This window comes from Erinaceus europaeus, chromosome 2 (assembly GCF_950295315.1).
Source record: "Erinaceus europaeus chromosome 2, mEriEur2.1, whole genome shotgun sequence".
NCBI classification, from domain to species: Eukaryota; Metazoa; Chordata; class Mammalia; order Eulipotyphla; family Erinaceidae; genus Erinaceus; species Erinaceus europaeus.
Genome location: NC_080163.1, coordinates 152,361,371 through 152,387,567, shown reverse-complemented (window position 1 = coordinate 152,387,567; position 26,197 = coordinate 152,361,371). Strand labels below are relative to the sequence as shown.

The window sequence follows — 26,197 nt, the reverse complement described above, 5'->3', positions numbered from 1 at the left end:
TGCTTTTCTTCTGCTCACCCTGGGTCATATGTGTGACTATGTGCATGTGTCCATGCCCAAGCAGTGTGTAAGCCCAAGCAGGAGCATGTCCTGACCCCACCTCCCCACCCCTAACATGGAAATAGGGGCTGTGGCCCAGGCAGCAGCTAGTGTGTCTCAAAGGCCCCTACTGGGAGGGCTGGAGGTGGCTGTGCTATGGCCACCTAGTCAGTAATGCTGGGAGGTGCAGGGGTACGGATGGGGAGGCGCTCTGGGTTCTCGCTACAATTGGGGCAATCTGGGCCCCTCTTAGCCTCTGGCTCCCTTTGGCCTGCCTGATGCCCCATGTTCCCACCTAGGTCCTAGCACCACCGTGTCTGGCACCCCCCCACCCTGGCAAGAAGGCCTGAGGGTACAGACACCTGGGCCTCACCCTAACTCTGCTGCCCAGCTTTCTGGGACTCTTGTGTTTTTATTTGCCACCTGAAGATAGTGACCTCCCCCATCCCCACCCCTGCCCCTCCACTGTGGCCTGCAGGGCTCGAGCCACAGAGCAAGGTGTCCATTCCAAAAACCCCTCCTGGCCATTGGGTTTTGCTCAGCCCACCCAGCTGCACATAGCAAGGAAACACAGCCCCTCCAGTGGACACCAATTTTCACATGACAAGAAGAAATCCTGCAGGCAAATTGTAGTGCTGTTGGCGCTCTGGGACCATGTGATTATAAGGAGGCTCTGGGGGTGGGGGCAGAAGGGAGGGGGCATAAGGATTAGCCCCGTGCTGTCCAGGTCCTCTCCTTGCCAGATGTGCCTCAGGGTGCTGTGTCTGGCATGTGATGGCCCTGAGACAAGCTAGCCCCCAGGGAGCCTTCTAGCTGATTCAAGAAGGAGGAATGGTAGGGCCAGGTGGTGGCGCACCTGGTTGAGCGCACGTTGCAGTTACCTGGTTGAGCACGTTACAGTATGCAAGGATCCAGGTTTGAGCCCCGGTCCCCACCTGCAGGGGAAAAGCTTTACAAGTGGTGAAGCAGTGCTGCAGGTGTCTGTCTCTTTCCCTCTCTACCTCCCCCTTCCCTCTCCATTTCTGACTACCTTTATGCAGCAAGTAAAGAAAGATAATACCAAAAAAAAAAAATTTAAACAAGGAGGAGGAGTGGGCACTGCACTGCAACTTTCCCTGGGTCTTCCCTGCCCAAACTGGCCTTCCTCCAACTCGTGAGGCTTCCCCCCCTGCAGGTGGGGCTTGAGCCTGGGTTCTTGAGCACTGTACTGTGTTCTCAGCTGAGTGTGCCACTGCCTGGCCCTGGAATAGAATTTTAAAATCCCATTCAGATCTGTGTCCTCCCCACTGTAAGCATCACTCTGAGTTGAACCCCAACTCCCCTTCAGAGCCTCCAGTGCTCATGGGACCTCACTGTTGTCCCTTCCTTTCACCACAAGAGTTGAGTCTGGACAGTCTCCCTCTACAGGGGCCCAGCTGTGGCCTGGTTCTTGGGACCTCAGAAGTATTCACGAAACACCAAAGAGAATGAATGGGCCTCAGTACCCTTCTCTGGGAAATGGGGTCATATCAGTAGGGAAAGGTACTCAGCTCTAAGTGCTCCTAAGCACTTAGAATCATGTTTCCACAGGGAGCGTCCTCCTCCTCTCACCTCCTCCCTCTGCGGCAGGCAGTGCAGGGCCAGTCCCCCACTTGACAGTTTGAGGGTGGCCTTTGTGGGTATCTGTTTGGGGATGAAACTCATTCTGTGAACAACAGGGCTTGTGTTAACTGCACACATGTCCCTGAACATGGGGTCCACTCACCGGAGTCTATTAGGATGGGACTGCACTATCTCTACAGCAGATGAAGAAACTGAGGCACAGAGAACTGGAGGGCCTGATCAGGGGGCTGCGATAGGAGTAACCCAGAACTGCTTCCAGCCACTTGCTCCTAAGGAACACCTTGCAGTTGAAGAGCAAACAGAACCACTCAGGGCAAACAGATGCCAGCAGTGAGCCCTGGCAGAGCCAGGCAGACAGACCTGAGGCACTGTGTGTGGACAAGTGAAAGGACAGATTCTATGCTGAAATCATCAGGAGCCATGCAGGCAGGGTTTGAGCATTGGGACAGTTTGCACACTTACTGAGTTGTACACTTATTTTGTCTGCATCTAGCAAGTGTACACTAAGTGCTCCCTGGGATTGTCACAGTGCTTGGGCTACAAATGTGAGATGTATCAGAGTATGTTTTAACACAGTCACCAACAGTGAGCTTCCTAGTGGCCAAAGCAAGGAAGGAAGGAAATCTGGACAGTGACCAGCTTCACTATGGCCAGAGAAGGCCCAGGTTTTGCTGGCAAAGTAAATGCCTGGGATGCCCATGTCCACTTTGATTTATTCCTGATCTGATAGGGGCAGCTAAGAACTGTCTATGTCTTGCAGGGAAAAATGAACCAAAGAAGAGAATAATTCGGGGAGGCCAGGTAGAACACACACACTACCATGTATAAGGACCCTGGCTGAAGCCACCAGACCCACCTGCAGGGTGGAAGCTTCATAAGTGGTAAAGCAGCGCTGCCGGGGTCTCTCTTTTTCACTTTCCATCTCCTTCTCACTTAATTTCTCTCTGTCCTATTAAATAAAAGGGAAAAAATGGCCACCAGGAGTGGTGGATTCATCATGTTGGCACCGAGCCCCAGTAATAACCTGGTGGCAATAAGAAATTAAACATTAACAATAATAATATAATGTAATAATAATATACAACAGAAAATAGCTCTAGAGGCAAAACAAGACATGTCCACCAGACTTCTTTGTTATGTACTTCTGACATTCTCCCTTCTCCAGGCCTTTGCTCATGTTATGTATTGGTCCTATCTTTTTTTTTAATTTTTTTATTTATAAAAAGGAAACATTGACAAAACCATAGGATAAGAGGGGTACAGCTTCACACAGTTCCTACCACCAGACCTTCGTATCCCATCCCCTCCCCTGATAGCTTTCCTGTTCTTTAACCCTCTGGGAGTATAGACCCAAGATCATTGTGGGTTGCAGAAGGTTGAAGGTCTAGCTTCTGTAATTGCTTCCCCTCTGAACATGGGCGTTGACAGGTCGATCCATACTCCCAGCCTGCCTCTCTCTTTCCCCAGTGGGGAAGGGCTGTGGGGAAGCAGAGCTCCAAGTCACGTTGGTGGCGTTGTCTGTCCAGGGAAGTCTGGTCGCATCCTGCTAGCATCTGGAACCTGGTGGCTGAAAAGAGAATTAATATACAAAGCCAAACAAATTGTTGAACAATCATGGACCTAAAAGGTCCTATCTTTTTTCTTTTCTTTTTTGTGGCACTAGAGCTTTACACATATGTGAGTTCATTTTTTTTAAAGAAAGGGATTATTTGTTTGTTTGTTTGTTTTTACCAGAGCACTGCTCAGCTCTGGCTTCTGGTGGTGCTGGGGATTGAACCTGAGACCTCAGAGCCTCAGGCATGAAAAGTTCTCTACGGGGGTTGGGTGGTGGCGCGGTGGGTTAAGCGCATGTGGCGCAAAGTGCAAGGACCGGCATAAGGATCCCGGTTCGAGCCCCCGGCTCCCCACCTGCAGGGGAGTCACTTCACAGGTGGTGAAGCAGGTCTGCAGGTGTCTCTCTTTCTCTCCCCCTCTCTGTCTTCCCCTCCTCTCTCCATTTCTCTCTGTCTTATCCAACAACGAATAGCGTCAACAATGGCAATAATAATAACCACAATGAGGCTACAACAACAAGGGCAACAAAAGGGGGAAAAATGCCCTCCAGGAGCGGTGGATTCATGGTGCAGGCACCGAGCCCAGCAATAACCCTGGAGGAAAAAAAAAGAAAAGTCCTCTGCATAACCATTATGCTGTCTCCCCTGTCCACATGTGATTTCATTGTACCTGGTCACCTTTTCATTCAGAGAGAGAGAGAGAGAGAGAGATGGTGGGGGGAGTGAATGAGAAAGAGACAGTAGAACATCAGAGCTTCCTCAGGTGCCATAGCTCTTCCCATATGGTGTGGGGGCTCTATGGTGGACCAGTAGCATGGCAAGGCATACACCCTACCCTGTGAGATATCTCTTTAGCCCCTTACACCATCTTTTCTTCCTTCTGTTCACCCACATCTTGAAGGTCAGGTGATGACACCCCCTGGGATAGAGTCTTGGGTATCTGTCTGTTCCCTTTCTGACTTCCGCTCCTGTCCCCCTAGATTGCCAGGAACTGCTGCCCCCACCACCGACCCCCATGGCCTACATCCCAGGTGGGGGTGCCCCTACCTTAGGGGCAGCCCGCATGGGGTCCCAGTACTGTGTATGCAAAGTGGAGCTGTCTGTGAGTGGCCAGAGCCTGCTGGACCGGGATGTCACCTCCAAGTCTGACCCTTTCTGCGTCCTCTTTACAGAGAATGATGGCCGCTGGATGGAGGTGAGGCCCCTCCTGGGTGACTGCACTGGGGTGTGGGGGTGATGCTAATATTGTTGGGCTCACAGAAGAGGTGAAGTAGCTTTAGTTCATCTTATCTCGGGAGTGCTTGGGGAATGTTCATTGAATGAGTGGCGTTAGATGGGGTGTGGGCCTGACATTACTTAGAAAATTGCCACTGTTAGTGGGCTGGGGAGATTGCATAATGGTTTAGCAAAAGACTCTCTCATGCTGAGGCTCTGAGGCCCCAGGATCAATTCCCAGCACTACCATCAGCCAGAGCTGAGAAGTGCTCTGGTCTCTGTATTTCTCTATCTACCTTTACCTCTGTATATCTCTCATTAGAAAAGATATATATGCACAAGGAAACAGGTTCAAGCCCCTGGTCCCCACCTGCAGGGGGAAAACTTCACAAGTGGTGAAGCAAGGCTGCAGATGTCTCTTTCCTCCTCTATCTCTCTTACCCTCTCAAATTCTCTCTGTCTCTATCAAATAAAAAACAAGTGAAAGGTGGCGCAAAGCACAAGGACCAGCGTAAAGATCCTGGTTCGAGCCCCCAGCTCCCCACCTGCAGGGGAGTCACTTCACAAGCAGTGAAGCAGGTCTGCAGGTGTCTCTCTTTCTCTCCCCCTCTCTGTCTTCCCCTTCTCTCTCCATTTCTCTCTGTCCTATCCAACAATAATGACATCAGTAACATCAATAATAAGTACAACAATAAAACAAGGGCAACAAAAGGGAATAAATAAATAAATATAAAAAAATAAAATGAAAAAAACAAATGAAAAACAAGAGTCCTTAAAAAAAAAAAGAAAAAAGAAAAATTGTCACTATCAACAGTAAATTACATTTCAGCTATTCCTCTGGACCGTGGCGCACATGGTTGAAAGCACATGGTTACCATGTTCAAGGTCCCAGGTTCAAGCACCCCACTCCTCACCTGCTGGGGGAAACTTCAGGAGTAGTGAAGCAGGGCTGCAAGTGTTTCTCTCTCTCCCTCCTTATCTCCCCTTCCCTCTCAGTTTCTCTCTGTCTCTATCTAGATAAATAATAATAAATAAACACTGTGGTCCGGGAGGTGGCACAGTGGATAAAACATTGGACTCTCAAGCAGGAGGTCCTGAGTTCGATCCCTGGCAGCACATGTACCAGAATGATGTCTGGTTCCTTCTATCTCTCTCTCTCTCCTCCTCCTGTCTTTCTCATTAATAAATATAACATAAAAAAATAAAATAAACATTTAAAAAAGCAGTACTAAAAATAAGTCACAGGTATATATTTATAACTACATCATCACAGCCCTCTTGTTTTATGTCATAATGTTTCAAATTATGATTACATATATTTAAAGGCTTGATGTTTTACAAAATTCTTGCTTCCACCTTTAAAAAGAGAATATTGATCTATTTATTAATGAGAGAGAAGGAAGGGGAGAGAGAGAGCCAGAGCATCACTCTGGCATATGCAATGACAGGGATGGAACTCAGGACCTCATACTTAAGAGGCTTTATCCATTGCACCACCTCCTGGACTACTCACGTCTACCTTTTAAGTAACTTTACTCACTTATTCTGAATTGTACAGTCAGTGGGGAACTCAAGCTTTGGTCCCTGAGCTACCCAGGGCCCAGCTCTATCATTCCCTGCTGTGTGGCCTTGGGCAAGTGGCTATCTCACTCTGATCCTATCTCCTGCTCGGCTCTGAAATGAGGGCTTTTTCTCCCCCTGCCTACCTTGGAGAGCCCCAGAGCTGGGGATGTTAATGGTACCACAACCAAAGACTAATGAGCTGAGAGTCTTTGGCCTGAAAACAGGGCAGAGATGAAACTTGAGGAAGGATATTGCGAAATAAATGTGAAGCCTTTGGGGTTTAGAAAATTGCTTTATTGGGGAGTCAGGTTAAGCAGGTTAAGCAGGTTAAGCACACGTGGCACAAAGCGCAAGGACTGGCATAAGGATCCCAGTTCGAGCTCCCGGCTCCCCACCTGCAGGGGAGTCACTTCACAGGCGATGAAGCAGGTCTGCAGGTGTCTTTCTCTCCCCCTCTCTGTCTTCCCCTCCTCTCTCCATTTCTCTCTGTCCTATCCAACAACAATGACATCAATAATAACTACAACAATGAAAAACAAGGGCAACAAAAGGGAAAATAAATATAGAAAAAAAAAAAGAAAAGTGCTTTATGGGAGTTGGGCTACAGCGCAGTGAGTTAAGCACAGGTGGCGCAAAGCACAAGGACCGGCGTAAGGATACCAGTTCAAGCCCCCAGCTCCCCACCTGCAGGGGGGGTTGCTTCACAAGCAGTGAAGTAAGTCTGCAAGTGTCTTTCTCTCCCCCTCTCTGTCTTCCCCTCCTCTCTCCATTTCTCTCTGTCCTATCCAACAATGACGACATCAATAACAACAATAATACTAACTACAACAACAACAAAAAAAACAAGGTTAGCAAAAAAAAAACAAGGTTAACAAAAGGGGAATAAATACTTTTTAAAAATTGCTTTATTTCCTATCCTAAAGGGCCCCACTAAGATTCTGTGTTCAATCTAGAAAAGTCCAGATAGACTTGAAAAAGAAATCAAAATGGTTGAGAGCTTCTTACCTGTGAAAAAGAACCTCTAGTGTACAGACTGTTCCACTGGCATGTGCATTTATGAAAATAACTGTCTGTGTTCCAGTTACTTTTTATTGCCTCCAGGGTGCCTACACTACAAACCCACTGCTCCTGGAGGCTATTTTTAATTTTTATTGGTTAGGACAGAGAGAAATTGAGAGGGGAGGGGAAGATAGAGAGGGGGAGAGAGAGACAGATACCTGCAGACCTGCTTCACCGATTATGAAGTGACCCCACCCCCGCAGGTGGGGAGCCAGGACCTCAAACTGGGATCCTTGCTCTTTGTTCTATGTGCGCTTAACCCAGTGTGCCACTGCCCAACCCCCTGTGTTTCAGTTATTTAACTGGGCCACAGTGGGCATCCCACTGAATGTACTGTGGATTATCAGTTTTCCAGATACTTAGTCCTTGTATATATATTTCTTTTTTTTTTATTTGAGAGAGACCAGAGCACTGCTCAGCTCTAGCTTATGGCAGTCCTTGGGATTGAACCTGGGACCCCTGCTCCTCAGGCATGAAAGTCTGGTGAACAAATGCTACACTGTCTCCTGGTCCATCGATGCCTTCTTATGATGCCAAGGACTGGAGCCCAAGACTGTTAACTAACTTAACAGAGGGGAAATTGACCCAGAATGGGTAAAGACTTCCTTTTGAGTATTTTCCCCTCATACCAGAGCACTGCTCAGTTTTGGCTTATGTTGGTGGTGGGGATTAACATGGGGTCTCAGAGCCTCAAGCATGAGAGTCTTTTTGCTGAGCTATTATGTTGTTTCCTGAGCCCGAGACTTCCTTTTATTTTACTTTTTTCCCCTTTTGCCTTTCACCACCTGACCTATGGTTGGAGCTTGAACCTGTGCAATGTCTCCACTGCCCCCAGTAGCCTCCCGCCCCCCCTTTTCTTTCTTTCTTCCTTCCTTATTTATTTATTTATTTATTTATTTATTTATTTTTACCAGAGCACTGCTCAGCTCTGACTGGTGGTGGTGCAGGGGATTGAACCTGGGACTCTGGAGCCTCAGGCATGAGAGTCTCTTTAAATAACCATTATTCTATATACCCCCACCCCCTTTTTCTTTTTGATAGAGAGTGAGAGAGCAAGATAGAAAGGGAAATAAAAGGACATAGAGGAGAGATACCTACATATTGCTCTCTCTCTCATGAAGATTCCCTCCTATTGGTGGAACCAGGGACTTAACCTCAGTCCATGCACATGGCTCTACCAGGTGTGCCACTACCCAGCTACTAGGGGTTTTTGTGTTACCCAACGTGTTAGAGTGGGACATGGGGTCAGTGAGACTTCCTGCCTGGAAATAGCAGTCCCCTCTGCGTGGTATCCAAAACCTGTCTCCTCCCCCAATACACCCCACTCCTATACCAGGCACCCCTTACCCTCCCCACAATCTCTCCCACCCTGCTTAAAAATAGCCCCAGGCCAAGACCTCTTTCCATCCCTGCTGCTTCAGCCCTTGGAATTGGACTGGGTGGAAGGCAAAGTCAACAGAGCCCGAGCCCCAAAATAGACGTCACCAGACTGCTCAACTTGGGGCAGCCTTGGAGTCAGGAGGCCAGGAGGCCAGCTTCCTGTCCTAGCCCACTTCCCACCCACCCCACCCCACCCCCGCCCCCAGTGCCAGACCCTGCTCTCATCCTGGCTTTGGTTTCCCCAGGAGGTGGGGGTTCAGACTGCTAGGCTCCTACCGTTGACATTTCAGGGTTCTATGTATAGTTCAAGCATCCGCCCCCCCAGGATGGTTGGGACACGACCTCAACTCTCTCTCTGTGAGCCCTCCTCCTTCTGTCTGTTTCCTCTCTTTGCTTCCTTGTAGAAGGTGGTTTAAGAAAAGAAGAGTTCTCTCAAAATAAAAAAGGATAAAGCTGCAGTCACATTTCTTGTGTTTGTAAAGATGGAGACTGGGGTCCAGATGGGGATAGAAATCCCCCTGTCACTCATCGAGGCAGGTGGGGGGCGGACAAGGGCACAGCTCTTCCTCTGATACTCGCATGTGGAGCCAAGGCCAAACACGTTCAGTACATGGGCACTGGAATCCCACCCGGTTTCAAATCTCCAGCTTGCTGGTCATCCTTGGGAAAAGTCACTTCTCTCTGAGCTAGGAATAATGATCGCTTAAACCACCCAGCTGACTAGCTATGGGTGCTGGTCACAGAATAGGTTTCCAGCTGCCTGACTCTGAACCCCATTTCCCTGCCCTCCCCCTCCCTCGTCCCCAGTATGACAGGACAGAAACTGCAGTCAACAACCTCAACCCCGCTTTCTCCAAAAAGTTCATCCTCGACTACCACTTTGAGGAGGTGCAGAAGCTCAAGTTTGCCCTGTTTGACCAGGACAAGTCCAGCATGCAGCTGGATGAGCATGATTTCCTGGGCCAGTTCTCCTGCAGCCTGGGCACGGTGAGTCTCGTCCATCTATGCGGGTGTGTGGGTATGTGGGTGGGTGGGGGCGGGCAGCCCCCCACATGTCACCCTTCTCCCAGAGCCCCATCTCCTGCCTTCTCTGCTTTCCCTTCCTTAACTGACTCCACATAGGTGTAATTAGTCACAGATCTGGGGCCAGCAGTTCCCAAAGGAACCAGGTTGAAAAGCTAGCATCAGAAGGTCCTGGGCCGGTGGCTCAGTGGGTAGAGCCCCACTCTTGCACATGTGAGGCTCCAGGACCTGAGTCCTTATGCCACGGACGCTGGAGCAGGACTCTGACTCTCTCATACATTAAAAATAAATACTGGTTCGAGCCCCCGGCTCCCCACCTGCAGGGGGTCACTTCGCAAGCGGTGCAGCAGGTCTGCAGGTGTCTATCTTTCTCACCTCCTCTCTGTCTTCCCCTCCTCTCTCGATTCCTCTCTGTCCTATCCAACAACGACAGCTATGACAACAATAACAACCACAACAAGGCAACAAAATGGGAAAATGTCCTCCAGGAACAGTGGATTCATAGTGCAGGCACCGAGTCCCAGCGATAACACTGGAGACAAAAATAATAATAATAATAATAAATAAAGATGAACTGAGTGATTTATTTTAATTTAATTTTAATTTTTTTAGTTGCCACCCAGATTACCTCTGGGGTTCAGTTCCAGCACAATGAACCCACTGCTCCCAGTGGACATTTTTTCCTTTCTTTTTATTTGATTTGATTTGCTAGGATATGGCAGAGAGGAATTGTGATAGAAGAGGGAGAGAGAGACACATACCTGCAGCTCTGCTTCACTGCTTGTGAAGCTGCCACCCCCGCCCCACCCCAGCTTAAACCTGGGTCCTCAAGCATGATGCCATATGTGCTCAACCTGATACACCACCTTCAAGCCCACTCTTTTCTCACTCCCTCACTCCCTACCCCCGTTTCTCTCCTTTCCTTCCTTCTCTTGGTTTCTGTCATTATTGGAACTGCACCCTTCCAGGCAGACTTTTTCAAATAGAACGAAAGAGTCAGTGACCAAACTGTAACATATCTGGTTGAACGCACATGTTACCATGCACAAAGACCAGGGTTCAAGCCCCCAGTCCCCACCTGCAGGGGGCAGCTTCATAAGCAGTGAAGCAGTGCTGCAGATGTCTGTCCTTTTCCTTCTCTACTTTTCCTCCCCTCTCAATTTCTCTGTCTTTTTGTTGTTGTTCTTTCTTTTAATATTTATTTATTTATTCCCTCTTGTTGCCCTTGTTGTTTTATTGTTGTAGTTATTGTTGTTGTTGTTGATGTCATCATTGTTAGATAAGACAGAGAGAAATGGAGAGAGGAGGGGAAGACAGAGAGGGGGAGAGAAAGATACACACCTGCAGACCCGCAGGTGAAGCGACTCCGCTGCAGGTAGGGAGGTGGGGGACTCGAACTGGGATCCTTACACCAGTCCTTGTGCTTTGTGCCACATGCACTTAACCTACTGTGCTACTTATTACCACCAGGGTTATCGCTGGGGCTCAGTGCCAGCACTACAAATCCAACATTTTCAGTGGCCATTTTTTCTGGTTTTTTTTTTCTTTTTTTTATTTGACAGGACAGAGAGAACTTGAGGGATGGGGAGATAAAGAGGGAGAAAGAAAGATAGACACCTGCAAAACTGCTGCACAGCTTGTGAAGCATCACCCCTGCAGGTGAGAGGGAACAGGGGCTCAAAACTGGGTGTTTCTGCATGGAAGTATGTGCACTTAATTGGTGCACCACTGCCCAGCCCCCAATTTCTTTCTGTCTTTATCTTGAAAAAATAAAATGACTAGGGAGTCGGGCGGTAGCGCAGCGGGTTAAGCGCACATGGTGCAAAGTGCAAGGACTGGTGTAAAAGCATCCCAGTTCAAGCCCCCGGCTCCCCACCTGCAGGGGAGTCGCTTCACAGGTGGTGAAGCAGGTCTAGAGGTGATCTTTCTCTCCCCCTGTCTGTCTTCCCCTCCTCTCTCCATTTCTCTGTCCTATCCAACGACAACGACATCAATAACAACAACAATAATAACTACAGCAACAATAAAAAAAGACAAGGGCAACAAAAGGGAAAACAAATACGTAAAATTTTTTTTAAATGACTAAATAAAATTTTAAAGAAAACTTAAAAAAAAAAAAAAAGGAACAAAGAGAGAGGGGAAGATACCACAGGTTGGCAGCCCCCAGGGCTGGCCCTGCATTTCCCCTGTGCTTCCGGGGCTTAAGCCTGGGTCGTGTGCATCAAAACACTGCACCCTCCCAGGGGAGCTCTTTTGCTTGCCCTAAATCAATATTAGTTTTTAATATTTATTTATTGATTTTGTCACAGAGTTTTTCTCTGAGACTTTACACCTGCATGATTTCTACAGGATTCTTTTTTTTTTTTTTTTTACTAGAGGGTGAGTGGCAGAGAAGGAGAAAAAGGAAGAGAGATGCCCAGCATTGTTCTACCACTTGTGAATCTTTATTATTATTTTTTTACTTTATTTTATTTTGCCTCCAGGGTTATCACTGGGGCTAGGTGCCAGCACTACAAATCCACTGCTCCTGGAGGCAATTTTTCCCATCTTGTTGCCCTTGTTGTGGTTGTTATTGTTGTTATAGCTGTTGTTGTTGTTGTTGGATAGGACAGAGAGAAATCAAGAGAGGAGGGGAAGACAGAGGGGGGATAGAAAGACACCTGCAGACCTGCGTGTTCACTGCTTATGAAGCAACCCCCCTGCAGATGAGAAGCCAGGGCCTCGAACCAGGATCCTTATGCTGGTCTTTTAGCTTTGCACCATGTGCGCTTAACCCACTGTGCTACTGCCCAGCCCCCTCCACTTGTGAATCTTTTCCATGTAGGTTGTCCCATGTGGGGACTGGGGGCTCGAACCCTGATCCTCCTACATGGTGAAATGTAAGATGTACCAGTGATCCATCTCCTGGTCCCCTAAATATTATTTTAAAAAATAAAACACAGCATTAGCCTATGTTGCCATACAGGAATGGGGCCCACAGGAGCCAGAGTTTTTAATTTTCTGATTTTTCTCATCTGGATGGGCTGTAGTCTAGACCTGCCGGGAGAGGAGCTACCAGGCAGCAGCCCCAGGGCTGTGTGACCTTGGGCAACTTCCTTTTCCTCTCTGGGCCATACTTCACAATTTTGCTCACTCCCAAGAGATCCTGTAGAGGTGAGGAGGGGTAGGGCTCAGTGCTCTCAACACAGGTTCTGCTAGCTGTGCTGTGCTGCTCCCTTGGGCGAGTCTCCTACCTTGGGCCTCAGTTTTTCCCCTGTTGCACTTGTAGGTTAATGATAACTGCTGTTGGGGCTGGTCAGGGGAGAAAATGGAGAATCTTTTGAGAGGGCCTACTGGAGGTTGAAATGTCCCTTTGTGAGAGAGGCCTATTTTATTTTATTTTATTTTATTTTATTTTTTGCTTCTAGGGTTATTGCTGGGGCTTGGTGCCTGCACCATGAATCCTGTGCTCCTGGAGGCCATTTTTCCCATTTTTTGTTGCCCTTGTTGCACTTTTTGTTTTTATTGCTATTGTTGTTATAGCTGTTGTTGTTGTTGGATAGCACAGAGAAGGGGAAGTGGGGAAGACAGAGAGAGGAGAGAGATAGACACCTGAAGACCTGCTTCACCACTTGTGAAGACCGCCCTGCAGGTAGGGAGCCGGGGGCTCAAACCAGCATCCTTACGCTGGTCCTTGAGCTTTGTACCATATGTGCTTAACACACTGCATTACCGCCCAGCCCCCAGGCCTTATTATTATTTTTTTTTAGGATTTGTTTGTTTTATTCTTTTTCATTTTTTCTTTGATAGGACAGAGAGAAATTGAGAGGAAAGTGGGAGATGGAGAGGGAGAGAGAAAGAGAGACACCTACAGCATTGTTTTACCACTCATGAAACTTCCCCCCTGTAGGTTGTGACTTGGCACTTGAACCTGGGTCTCTGCATATAACATGTGTGCCCAGCCGGGTGTACCACCCCCTAAGCTCTTGAGAGACAGTTTTTTTTTTAATCATGATGATCTATTTTAATTATAAACTTTCAAAACTGCAGGATTACAGAATATTAAAAAGAAATATTTATTTGTAATTTTCACCCAGTTCACATATTAACAGCATTTTTTTACTTCTGTTTTATTTTTTAATTTTCTATTTATTTGAAAAGGGAAACATTAACAAAACCATAGAATAGGAGGGGTACAACTCCACACAATTCCCACCACCAGATCTCTATATCCCATCCCCTCCCCTGATAGCTTTCCCATTTTTTAGTTTCTTTTAATCTGTTGTCTCCAGGGCTTCACCATCCTGGCTCTTTCACAGAGACAGTGACAGGGAGAGGGAGAGGTACCACAGTGCCTAACCTTCCCCCAGTGCCACAGCACTCCTGTGTGGTGTGCCTAGGACTCAAACCTGGGTGACCCACAGGGCAATGTAGGCATCCTCAGTGGTGAACAATCACACCAGTCCCTCCAAGAGGTAAAAGAGAAAAAGCAAAGGCCCAGGAGCTGTGTAAGAAGCAGGGTTCATCTCTTGAGGTCTGCTTCTTCAAAGGGTACATGAGACCCAGCCAGGGGTGGGGAACCCATGCAGGTCTGACCCCACTGTAGCTCCTCTATGCCCGGCCTGCAGGATATGGGAGGAGCTGTGGCCAAGGTGGGGAGTCCTTGGGACTAGAGCCCAGCAGCAGAGCTCCGCCAAGCCACAGACCAGCCTTTCTCTCCTGAGCTCCTTGCTCTTTCTAAAGCCTCCTTGGGGGCACCCCTCCCCCAAGCTGGGGTGATGCAGTCCCCAGAAAGAACAGGGAGGTGCTTGCTCTTAACCCAGAAAGGGCATGGGGAGAGGGTGAGGATAGGCAGAGAGGCCTACAAGAGTGTGACTTCCCTGTCTGTTGTGCCCTATGTGGATGGCTGGACCCTGTGTGAATGTTTTATTTCCTAGTAAAAAAATGCATAAATGGAGTTGAGGTATGACCTCCAGGGGAGGGTGAAGTGAGTGATGTGTATGACTTGGAGGATGACAGTTGTGAATGTGAAAAGACAAAGGCAGCCAGTCGGAGGCATCAGACTATGGGCTTCCGCCCCAGCTGTGGTGCCTAAAGCAAGTGCCTTAACTTCTCTGGGCCCAGGCTCCTGGCAGTGGCTGGGGTTAGTGGAGCCTCCCAGGGCAAGGCTCAGTGGGGGAAGTTTGCCCAAATGGTGGGTATGGGTAGCTAGGTACAATGCCCACTGAGGTTTACCCCCCTCCTCCAGCCTCACCAAATGCCCCTCTCTCTCCCCCCAGATTGTCTCCAGCAAGAAGATCACTCGACCTCTGCTGCTGATGAATGACAAGCCTGCAGGGAAGGGGCTGATTACGGTACCTGTCTGTGTCCCTGCCCCACATGGGCCCCCTGCCTCTGCCTCCTCCCTCCCTCATCAATGGGCTGCTTCCCTGGCAGATAATCATCAGCTTTGTTTGGAGTAGAAAGGCCCAACTTACAACTTAGCAACAGGTCTCTTAGCAACGGGGCTGCCAGTTCTGCACATGATGCACAGGGGTGGGGAGCACCAAGTTGGGTGGGGGGTGGTGAGAAGCTGCTGGAGGGGCCCCAGTGGAGGCTCCCCAGGCAGGGGTGCTCCTGTTCACCCCCTCCCCCGCTCCAGGCTTCCAGAAACCTCCTGGCACCCTTCTCCTGCACTGGCCTCTGCCCATCCTCTCTTGGGGTCTTTCTAGAGCATCCGGCTACGCAGCTCTGCCCCAGGCTGCCATGCGTAGTGATTCCTACCTGCAGACCCTTAGCATCTGAGATGAGCTTCGGGGCCCCACGGACCCCCCGGGAAGCAAGGGAACCCCACCAATGACAGAGCTGAAGCCCCTAGAAGAAGTGTCCTGGGATGGTTTAGCTAGGCTCTCTGGAATTCCAGGATCCTCACCAGGGCCTGTGTGATGCTGGGGAAGCTGGAGGGAGGAAGGGGCTCTCCTCTCCTCCCCTGGACCTGCTGGGGCTCCCTGCTGCCTGTGGACTCCCACATTCCCCTTCATGTATATGGCATGGATTTAAGGCCAGCTGGAGCCCATTCCTCACCCTATCCCTGGCTGCCCCTGCCACCTGAATTGCTTTACTCTCCCCTCCCCACACACACACACCAGCTTCTCTTCAAACCTCCCCATCAAAACACCTTTGTAGTGGCCCAGGAGATGGTGTAATGGATAGTGTTGGACTCTCAAGCATGTGGTCCCAAGTTTGATCCCTGGCAGCACATGTGCCAGAATGATGTCTGGTTCCCTTTGTCTCTCTCTGCCTGTCTCTCTCATTAATAAATAATCCTTAAAAATTTTATCTGGGGGCTAGATGGTGGTGCAGTGAGTTAAGCACACATGACACGAAGTCCAAGGACTGACATGAGGATCCCGGTTCAAGCCCTCAGCTCCCCACCTGCAGGGGGTTTGCTTCACAGGTGGTGAAGCAGGTCTGCAGATGTCTATCTTTCTCTCCCCCTCTCTGTCTTCCCTCCTCTCTCTGTCCTATCCAACAACAATGGCAGCAATAACAACAACAATAATAACCACAACAATGATAAACAACAAAGGCAACAAAAGGGGGGAAATGTAGCCTCCAGGAGCAGTGGGTTCATAGTGCAGGCACTGAATCCCAGCAATAACCCTGGAGGCAAAAAAAAAAAAAAAATTATTTGAAATGCTTCGTGAGCGTGAGCCAGCTGGGACAGGTCCTCCTTGTCTGGTGAGCCATGCCCCAGTTTTCCCACTGTTTCCATTGTGGCCCTCAGGCCCCTGCTCCATGAATGAGGGCAGTGAGGGGACATTCCTCAGTTGGAAGAAGGGAAGGATGGGGAGAACCAGTGTCGCAGCAGAGCCTCTGCAGCTTGTGTTAGGTGAGGCAGGAGGGAGTATGCAGAGGAGACCCAGAGGCTCAGCCCACCTGAGTACAGTCCCCCCCCCCCCCAGCACTATAGAAGAGAACGAAAAGCCCAGAGAGGGCAGGTTCCTGGAGGTCACCAAGCTGGGGTGTCACTGCTGGGCTGGGCTAGGAGGGCTGTTAGAATGGCGAGGAGGGTAGTGGGTGAGTCCTGCAGGCAACTCCTGCCCCTGTCCTGGCATCAGTTTCTCCATCTGCATGGCAAAGTCGCTGTGATTCTGAGTCTCTCAGTGTCCTCAAGCTGCTGCTCTTGCTGGGGTTGCAGTGACAGCTGGAGGGGTCTGTCAGGCCTGGCTCAGAGCCTCCCCTCAGAGAGGAAAGCCAGCCTCTCTGTCTGGCCCCTCAACAGGGCCCCTCTCTTGAGTCACATGTGGTCAGTTCTGGATTCTTCATCCAGACAGATGACCTCCAGGTTTTTGTTTTTTTTTTTCCAGAAGATGAAAACTAAGGTTTGGGAAGACAAGAGGCTTGTTCAAGATCACTTGGCATGACTCTTCCTTGCCTCATCCCTCCTCTCCCTGGAATACCTAATGCCCACCCCACCTGGCAAGGGTAGGGAGGGGGGAGTCTAAGGAGCAGGTCCTGACTGTTCACACTCCTCTTACCTGACAGATAGCAGCCCAGGAGCTGTCAGACAACCGTGTCATCACTCTGAGCCTGGCGGGCAGGAAGCTGGACAAGAAGGTGAGGTGGGTTGCAGGCAGGGGCTTCCATCTGGGGCTGTAGCCCCCATTCATGACCCCAGAGCTGTGTAACCTAGATGGGGGGCTTCTGGCTACCAACTTTGAGATACAACACACACACATTCCCCACAGCACAGGACCCTCCTGACCACCCCCAAGTTAGGAGGAGCTCTTTTCACCAAGGATAGTACATTGTCCATCACTTAGAGGTGGTCAAGCGGAAAGGGGGGGAGGGGAGAGAGAGAGAGAGAGATCTAATGGATAAGGGAAGTCTTCACGTACTTCAGTGGCCACTAGGACTCAGTTTGTCCTCCTCCCTCCCTTGTCCTCTGTCACCCATCCTCTCCACTATTCCCACTCAGTTCTGAACAAACTTTTCCACCACCAGATTCCCGGCATGAGAGGTGGGGCAGTGCTTCAGTATCTCTTCTCCTCTCTCTGTCTCTGTCTCTCTATATCTCACCCTCTATCTAGAGGAAAGAAAAGATGGTCTCCAGGAATGGCGAGGTTGTACAGGCACCGAACCCCTTGGATTAGCACCTGATGGCAAAGAGAGAGAGAAGGAAGTGAAGGAGAAAGAGAGTGAAAGGAGAAAGAGAGAGCGGTTAAAGAGCTCACGTGGATAGTGCACTGCTTTGCCATGTGTATGACCCGGGTTTGAGCATGGTCACCACCGCACTGAAGAAACTTTGGTATCATGGTCTCTTTCATTCTCTCTCTCTCTCTCTCCATATATATATATATTCCTCCAGAAACCTATTCATGAGGGATCCTGATTTCTCACTGTAAATGTGAGGGACCGACGGTCCCACCTGGTGTGTCCACAGCCCTGTGACCTAACCCCTTCTACTTTCTCCTCCTCTACTCCATTTCAGTAGCATCAGCCTCCTCATGCCTGGAAAGCATCAGGTACCTTCCCACCTCAGGACCTTTGCACTTCCTGCTCCCTCTGCCTTCGGTGTTGTTTTCCCCCAAATATTCTCACAGTGGCCTTCTCACTGCCAGCAAGTCCCTGCTATGTCACCCCCCCCTCAGACTCTGGCTTTACTTGCCTCCTTAGCACTGATTGCTGCCAAACCTGTTCCGTTGCTTAATTCCTTCATTATCTTCTGTCTCCCCTGCTTGGATGTAGCCTCTGTTGAATGACACTTGTTTTGACTTAAATTAATGGTATGTTATATCCCTCCTGTCATGTGCTGGGATAGTTAGTTTTTTTCAGATTCCCACTAAATAAATTTAATTATCATCCTGGGCTATAGGGAGACAGTGCAAAGGAGTGCTCCATGCAGGAGGTTCCATGCATGCAGGTTTGATCCCTGACACCACCAACATCTAATCTAAATAAATACATAGGACTGGAGAAGTGGCTCACCAAGTAGGGCTTCTGCCTTGTCATGCTTGTAACACCACATGGGAGGTGCCATAGCACTGGAGGAAGCTCTGGTGCTGTTCTGTCTCTCCCTCTCCCTCTCTGTCTCGGTCTCTTTAGCTGAATGATAAAGAAGTGGCCATAATCAATAAGTAAATAGCACCATCACATCCTGCAGGAAGTCTCTCACTTAAAAGTTCTTCCCCCACACCCCAACTCTCCCTTCTAAGATGCTAGAGTCTCAGCTCCTGCAAGCCCCGACTCTCAGACTCTCAAACACAAGTCCTGGTGACCCCAGGTTGGGACATTTTCTGGGACAGGAGGACCCCATGAGCACAGTGAATGAGCACAGTGGCTCTGACCCCAAGGTTGCGGTAGGGTGTACAGCAGGGCCACCCACTGCCTAGTAGAGGTGCACCTCCCTCAGCTGTCTCTTGCTTTTCCAGGACCTCTTTGGCAAGTCAGACCCATTTCTTGAATTTTACAAGCCAGGGGATGATGGCAAATGGATGCTGGTGCACAGAACTGAGGTAGGTTTCCAAGTGGGTCTGTAAATGGCTCTCCAAGTGGATCTCCAATTGGGTCTCTAAATAGGTCCAAGTGGATCTCCAATTGGGTCTCAAGTGGGTCTCTAAATGAGTCTCCAAGTGGGTCTCTAAGTGGATCTCCATTTGGGTCCCTAAATGGGTCTCCAAGTGGATCTCCAATTTGGTCTCCAAGTGGGTCTCTAAATGAGTCTCCAAGTGGGTCTCTAAGTGAGCCCTCAGGTGGGTCTCTCAGTGGGTCTCTAAATGGGTCTCCAAGTGGGTCTGTAGCCACAGCCACACAGTGCACAGAGCATTACCTAAATCCATAGCATTACCTAAAGGACCCCCCACCCACTCACTCAATGCCCTTTCCTGTCCCTAGGTGGGGCCTTGAGTCTCCATCCTTCCACCTCCAGCCTGCCACCTCCAGCCCCCCACTGCAGCCCCCAGGCCTAGTCTCACCCCTGCCCATTTCTTCTGCCACAGGTGATCAAGTACACACTGGACCCCATATGGAGGCCGTTCACTGTGCCACTGGTGTCCCTGTGTGATGGGGACATGGAGAAGCCTATCCAGGTGAGGGGACCTGGAGCTCCAGCCTCCAAGCATGCCCCAAGTCTTGTGGGGTGCTAGAGCTGAGTTCCTGCCTGTTAGGATGGAACAGGACCCCACTCAGGGAAGAAGCAGCAGACTTGATTGGCCCGACTCTGAGGCCCTTAATCCTCAGGGACCATGCCTGAGAGATCATGTGATGGGAGGCACCTGGGCCAGGATGGGGTCCCTAGTGCCACTGTAGTGAGACTCTGTGGGCAAGGAGCACCCTTTTGGGGCCTCACTTTGCCCATTAGTAGCGTGGGAGTGAGGTTTCTGCCCTCCTCTTAGTAGGACATGGGAGCTGTTAGACGACATGAGGAACTACACCTTTCTGTGTCCATCACAGAGGGAAAGCAGTTTAGGAAGGACATCGGGCCCACAAGACTCACTCTCTCAATAGTGAGAAACTGAGGAGTGTAAGAGTGGTGTTACACTCCCTGCACCAGAGGGTACAGCATCCGTTACTGGGGTTGGCACACTTAGTCCTCTAGGCAACCCTGTCAGACTTCTTGAGACAGTTGAGGCAACCCTGTCAGACTTCTTGAGACAGTTGAGGAGTTGCTGGCATCACCCCAGATTTGCGAGGTAGATCTGGGGGAGAAGAAAGAAGACATGGGGTTTGCTCAGGGAACAGAAAGGGGCTGGCGAGCTGACCTGGGCTGACCTCCCCGGACCCACTCCAGGTCATGTGCTATGACTATGACAATGATGGAGGCCATGACTTCATCGGAGATTTCCAGACCTCTGTATCCCGGATGTGTGAGGCTCGAGACGGGGTCCCGGTAAGACGTGTGTGTGTGTGTGTGTGTGTGTGTGTGTGTGTGTGTGTGTGTGTGTGTGTGTATTCAAGACCTCAGCAGGGGTTGAACAATGGGAGCAAGGATTTGGATCAAGCAGCCTGGGTCTCAGATTCCTCCCCTCTGCTTGCTATGAACTTAAGCAAGATCATCAGTCTTTTGGAGCCTCAGTTTCCCCATCTGTCCAGTAGAGGCAGAGGAGCAGGATGGGAATTAAATGAGATGGCACAGAGAGAACATTCAGGAGATGCCCCTTTAGCCCAGCCTGTGAAGCCTGGCCATTTGTGACAGTTGTGGGGACATTTGTGGACATGCTGCAGTGAGATGTCTGGGAATGGAGGTACAAATGCAGATTTTCCTCTTCTTCCTTCTTCTCCTCCTCCTCCGCCTTGAGCAGGTACAGAGCTTGGTGTGAGTATGAGGGGGAACCATTTCTGAGTGTGGCTTCCTGGAGAGCTTCCTAGAAGAGGCATGCTCATGCTGTCCCTTGTCAGAGCTCTATGGGGACTCTGGGTGTCAGCGGAGAGGCAGTCCCTCTGGAATTCCTAAGTTAAGCTCTCTCTCTCCTCCCTTGTTGCCCAGCTGGAGTTCGAATGCATCAACCCCAAGAAACAGAAGAAGAAGAAAAATTATAAAAACTCGGGCATCATTATCCTTCGTTCCTGCAAGGTGCATGGGCAAGGGTGGGCATAGGCCAGGGGGACTGTGTCTGAGGTGGGTGGGAGTCAAATGGAGGGTGTTACTGAAGAAGGGGGAATGAGATCTGGCTTCCAACCCTAGTTCAGTGACTTCTGAGCTTCACCTGCCTGGGATCTGTTTCTTCATCTATGGAATGGGGATATCACATTTTTGCTGCCTCCATGCTGGCAGCATCTGGGAGAGGGGAGAAACAAGAGGTCATTGAGAAGGGGCACCCTGTCCTCTGATCAGTGAGGACTGGGGTAACTGTGACTCCTGGGGCATAGCTGTGACTGTGAAGCCCAGGAAAATAGGAAGCTCTTACCAACCTTGGTCGGGCTGAGCTGGAAACAAGACCCTGATGACCTCAGGCCTGGTCAGGGCAGTGAGAGTTGTGGACACAGAACTGAAGGTGTTGGGAGTCGGGCGGTAGCACAGCAGGTTAAGCACATGTGGCACAAAGCAGAAGGACGGGTGGGCATGAGGATCCCAGTTCGAGTCCCCAGCTCCCCACCTGCAGGGGAGTTGCTTCACAAATGGTGAAGCAGGTCTGCAGGTGTCTGTCTTTCTGTCCCCCTCTCTGTCTTCCCCTCCTCTCTCCATTTCTCTCTGTCCTATCCAACAACAACGACATCAACAACAATAACTACAACAATAAAACAATAAGGGCAACAAAAGGGAATGAATAAATATTTTTTTAAATTAAAAAATCTTTAAAAAAAGAAAAAGAAAGAAAGAAAAAAAGAAAGGAAGAAAGGAAGGAAGGAAGGAAGGAAGGAAGAACTGAAGGTGTTGGGGGCCGGGTGGTGGCACACCTGGTTGATCGCACATGTTACAATGCACAAGGACCCAGGTTTAAGCCCCCAGTCCCCACCTGCAGGAGGAAAGCTTTGCTGCAGCAGGGTTGCAGATGTCTTTCTGTCTTTCCCTCTCTGTCTCCCCCTTCCTGTCAATTTCTGGCTGTCTCTATCCAATAAATAAATAAAGATAATAAAAAAAAATTAAAAAAAACTGAAGGTGTTGAGTGGGTCCTGGCTCTTTCCATCAGCTGGTGGACCCCAGTCTTTTCCCGCTGCTCTGGAGATGGGCTGCACTGAGTGTGCAGGGGGCCTCCATACCCAGGCGCACTGAGAAGAGAGCAAGTGACAGCAGCGTGGCGTTTGGGCCTCTCTCTGCAGCTCCTGGCATTCACAGTTGCTTTGCATGACCATTGGCCCCTGCCTTGCTTATTATTTACTATATTACCTACTAGCCCCTCCTCCTGTCCCCCTTTTTTGTCATTGGTGCAGTTTCAAGCGGACTTTTTTATTCTTTATTTATTCCCTTTTGTTGCCATTGTTTTATTGTTGTAGTTATTATTGCTGTTGTTATTGATGTCGTTGTTGTTGGATAGGACAGAGAGAAACGGAGAGAGGAGGGGAAGACAGAGATGGGGAGAGAAAGACAGACACCTGCAGACCTGCTTCACCGCTTGTGAAGCGACTCCCCTGCAGGTGGGGTAGCAGACTTTTTCAAATAGAGACAAGAGGACAGAGGGAGAGAAAGGAAGACAACATAGCACTGAAGCTTCTATCCAGGCTCCAACCTGGACAGACAGAACTCATGGGGGAAAAGAAAAAAAAACTCATGACAAAGCAGATGCACTAGCCAGGTGTGCTCTCTTGGTAGCCGTACCCCCCTTTTTCTCCCTTTCTTCCTTTCACTAAAAGCTTTATTTATTTACTTATCATTAGTGGGGCTTCACAGCTGTGGGTTGTCATTTGTTTTCTTTCTTTCTATTTTTTTTTTTAGTAAGTCCTTATTTATCCCTTTCTTCCTTCCTTTCTACCTTAAATACATTTGTTTTAATAGGAACCCCTTTAAGCCTACCCCGATGGAAAGATTGTGATTCTCTGCCAAAAGGCAGAAAAGAACATCCAAGTGACACTGTTTCAGTGGCTTTATTAATATATAGGGGGCAGCTTTGAGCCCAAGACCTGGCTTTCCCCCTAAACAGAGGTTGGTGGGGGCAGCAAGAACATAGGCAGGGCAGCAGCACGAGAGACTCTCCGGTGTGTAGCTGGGAGGACTTGAGACCTTCCCTGGGCCCTGCCAGCATTCATCTTGTGTCTCTGTGTTGGGGAAGAGTCTCTCGCCATCCAGAACTGCTGCACTGAGTGCTTTGTCAGAGAGAGAGGTGGGTTTTGCTGTCATCTGCAGGTCCATCTGTCTCTCTCTTTTTTTTTTTAAGATTTATTTATTTATTTATTATATTTATTTTATTTATTTATTCCCTTTTGTTGCCCTTGTTGTTTTATTGTTGTGGTTATTATTGTTGTTGTTGTCATTGTTGGATAGGACAGAGAGAAATGGAGAGAGGGAAGGGAAGACAGAGAGGAGGAGAGAAAGATAGACACCTGCAGGCCTGCTTCACCGCCTGTGAAGTGACTCCCCTGCAGGTGGGGAGCCGGGGTTCGAACCGGGATCCTTATGCCGGTCCTTGTGCTTTGCGCCACCTGCGCTTAGCCCACTGCACTACAGCCTGACTCCCCCATCTGTCTCTTTTTTGGCTTCCTTGACCCTATGGCAAGGTTGCAGGACACAGAGCAACAGCTCCCCAAAAGCTGTCATGGAGAGTGGGATCACTTGGGGGGCAGCCCCTTTCTGACAACCCTGCTTCCTTTGCAGATAAACAGAGAGTATTCCTTCCTGGACTATATCCTGGGTGGTTGCCAACTCATGTTCACGGTCAGTATCTTACCAAACCTCCTCCTACTCCTTAGTGAGGCTCCCCTTGAGGGCTCAGACTAATACAGATGCTGAGATGAGATGAAGGAGAAAAGCAAAAAAAAAAAAAAAGAAAAAAAGACGCCCCTAGGCAGAGAGACAGCATAACTCTTGGTCTCCACTGCAAAGGGGAAGCTTAATGAGCAGGGAAGCAGTGCTGCAGGTGGCTCTCTTTCTCGCTTCTGCTGAATCCCCCCCCCCCTCCCTTCTCAGTTTCTCTCTGTCCAAAAAGAAAAAGGTCACTGGGAGCAGTGGATTTGTCATGTAGGTACTGAGCCCCAGCAGTAACTGTGGTGGCAAATAAATAAATAAAAATTCAAGCCTGAGGCTCTGAAGTCCCAGATTAATTCCCAGGCACCCCCATAAACCAGAGCTCGGCAATGCTTTGGTCATTAAATAAATAAATATTTTTTGTTTTACTTTATTTGTTAGTGAGAGACACATTAACTCTAGCACATGTGATATCAGGGATTAAACTCAGGACCTTACACTTGAGAGTCCAGTGCTTTATCTACTGCACCAACTCCCAAGCCCAGTACATTTTTTTTTAAGCAAAGGGTGGCAGGGGAGCGGGTGATGGCACACCTTGTTAAGCATACACATTACAGAGTGCAGGTTTTAGCTTCTCATCCCCACCTGCAGGGGTTAAGTTGCATGAGTGGTGAAGCAGTACTGCAGGTGTCTCTCAGTCTTAGTCTCTATATCCCCCTCTCCTCTCTGTCTCTATCCAATAATAAGTAAAAAAACAAATATTTTTAAAGCAAGACATTAAAAATTTATTAAAAAAAGAAGAAGAAAGTAAAGAAAGGGGTAGGTGAGATAGCATGATTATGCAAAAATATTTTCATGCATAAGGCTCCAAAGTCCCAGGTTCAAGCCTCAACACCACTATAAGCCAGAGCTGAATAGTGCTCTGGTCTCAGTCTCTCTCTTCCCTCTCTCTCTCTCTTCTCTCTTCTCTCTCTCTCTCTCTCCTCTTTCTCTCTCTGTAAAATAAAAACAAATATTAAATAGAAAGAAAGAAAAGAAAGGACTTCTTCAGGGCAAGGGGTATGTCTGATTTGAGGGAGGGGGGAGATGGAAGGAACTGAGTTGGGGGCTTAGCTGTAAGTCAGAGCAAGGCTGCCCAGCCCTCACTATTGCTGACTGTACCCCTATCTCCTCTGCACTGGTCACAAAGCCTTCTTGTGTAGTCTGCAGTCCTCTTTCTGCTCCCTTGGTCTATCCCACAACATGCCAAGCTCTGGTCTACTTTAGGGCTTTGCAATGGCTAGTCCCTCTGTTTGGAACAATATTCTGGAACCTTCTCACATGGCTGTTTGTCCAGCCATCCTTCATGCTGTGGCATAGAGCACCCACCCTCTCCACCAGGGAGAGCTTCCCCATGCCACCTGTGCCTTTCTTACACTCCTATTTTATTCTCTCCCGGGCCCTTACAACTCAGGGAAATGATTTCAGTTATGTTTAGCCTGTCCTTGTTGTCCTATCCAGTAGACCCGAGTCCCCTAAGTGCAGGGCTTTGCTGAAATTTCAGTGCATCTCATGGTGCCCAGTGCCCAGCAGGAACTCAGAAATACATGAGAGTGTGTGCTACCATCCTGTGTGGGGTTTGGCATCCTTTGATCCCAGTCATTGTGCCTTTTGTCCCTCAGGCCTGGAGAAGAGAATCTGCTGGGGTGTTGTGTAATCTGCCTGCCTGCCCTATTGTGTGCCCACTCTCTACCCCCAGGGCCAGCTCCCATGGGGGATATGGAGATAGGAAGGGTGTCCTTGTTGACCTGTAACCTCAGTGGTTGGCTCTATTCCCACCCTCCATGGGAAGGCCAGGCCCTTCGGCTCTTATGGCATATCTGCGTTCATTTCAGTGAATGAGCCTGGGCATTCACATTCAGCCTGTGTCCCTTCAAAGGTTCATTGATGACTGAGACCTCCACCCTGACCCCCTACTCCAGCCCAACCCCATGGTGACTAAGTTCTCAGATGACCATCTCTCCTTTTGGGTCCCTCTCCTTTTCCTTCCTTCCTGGTCAGTCTTGCCATTCCTTTATCTCCTCTCCATAGCCTCAGCTGGAGTTCATTCTGAGCTGAGAGAGAAGGTGGAGCCAGGGTCCCCACTATCAGCCCCAAACTTTGTGGGGAGCACTACTACATGCTTTGTACTCAGTCTGGACCTGACTCCTAGGAGTCTCTCCCCCCAGTGAACACCCATTCAGGCTGGGGTGACCAGTACTGCCCTACCAGGCAGCCCTGGGTCTGAAGGACAATGGGGAGATAACTTGAGGTACTGGGAAGGTATCTGGGGAGACATCAATGAGGGTGTGGTGTCTGAAGTAGGCCTGGAGGTTGAAGGAGAATTAGCCAGGGAGTCAAGGTGACCTGGTCCTTCAAGTCAATGGAACCTTGTGAATAAAGGCCCTGTAATGGAGCAGAAAAGTGTGTGGGGACAGTGAAGGGA

General features: G+C 49.3%; 1 protein-coding gene across 4 annotated transcripts in view; it reads left to right on the top strand.

Moving 5' to 3' along the window:
- CPNE2 (copine 2) overlaps positions 1-26,197 on the top strand; it is a 61,924-nt gene that overhangs the window by 17,075 nt on the left and 18,652 nt on the right. For 2 of the 4 annotated variants that reach the window (XM_007520105.3, XM_060185505.1), the window contains 9 exons: positions 4,175-4,389; positions 9,219-9,398; positions 14,693-14,767; positions 16,941-17,012; positions 18,827-18,910; positions 19,394-19,483; positions 20,185-20,283; positions 20,881-20,967; positions 23,644-23,703. In XM_007520105.3, the coding sequence (XP_007520167.2) occupies positions 4,210-4,389; positions 9,219-9,398; positions 14,693-14,767; positions 16,941-17,012; positions 18,827-18,910; positions 19,394-19,483; positions 20,185-20,283; positions 20,881-20,967; positions 23,644-23,703 (927 nt within the window). In that variant the 5' untranslated portion in view covers positions 4,175-4,209. Of the gene's footprint in view, positions 1-4,174; positions 4,390-7,479; positions 7,626-9,218; positions 9,399-14,692; positions 14,768-16,940; positions 17,013-18,826; positions 18,911-19,393; positions 19,484-20,184; positions 20,284-20,880; positions 20,968-23,643; positions 23,704-26,197 lie in introns of those variants that run through there. The other 2 variants (XM_060185506.1, XM_060185507.1) reach the window with 2 other exon arrangements.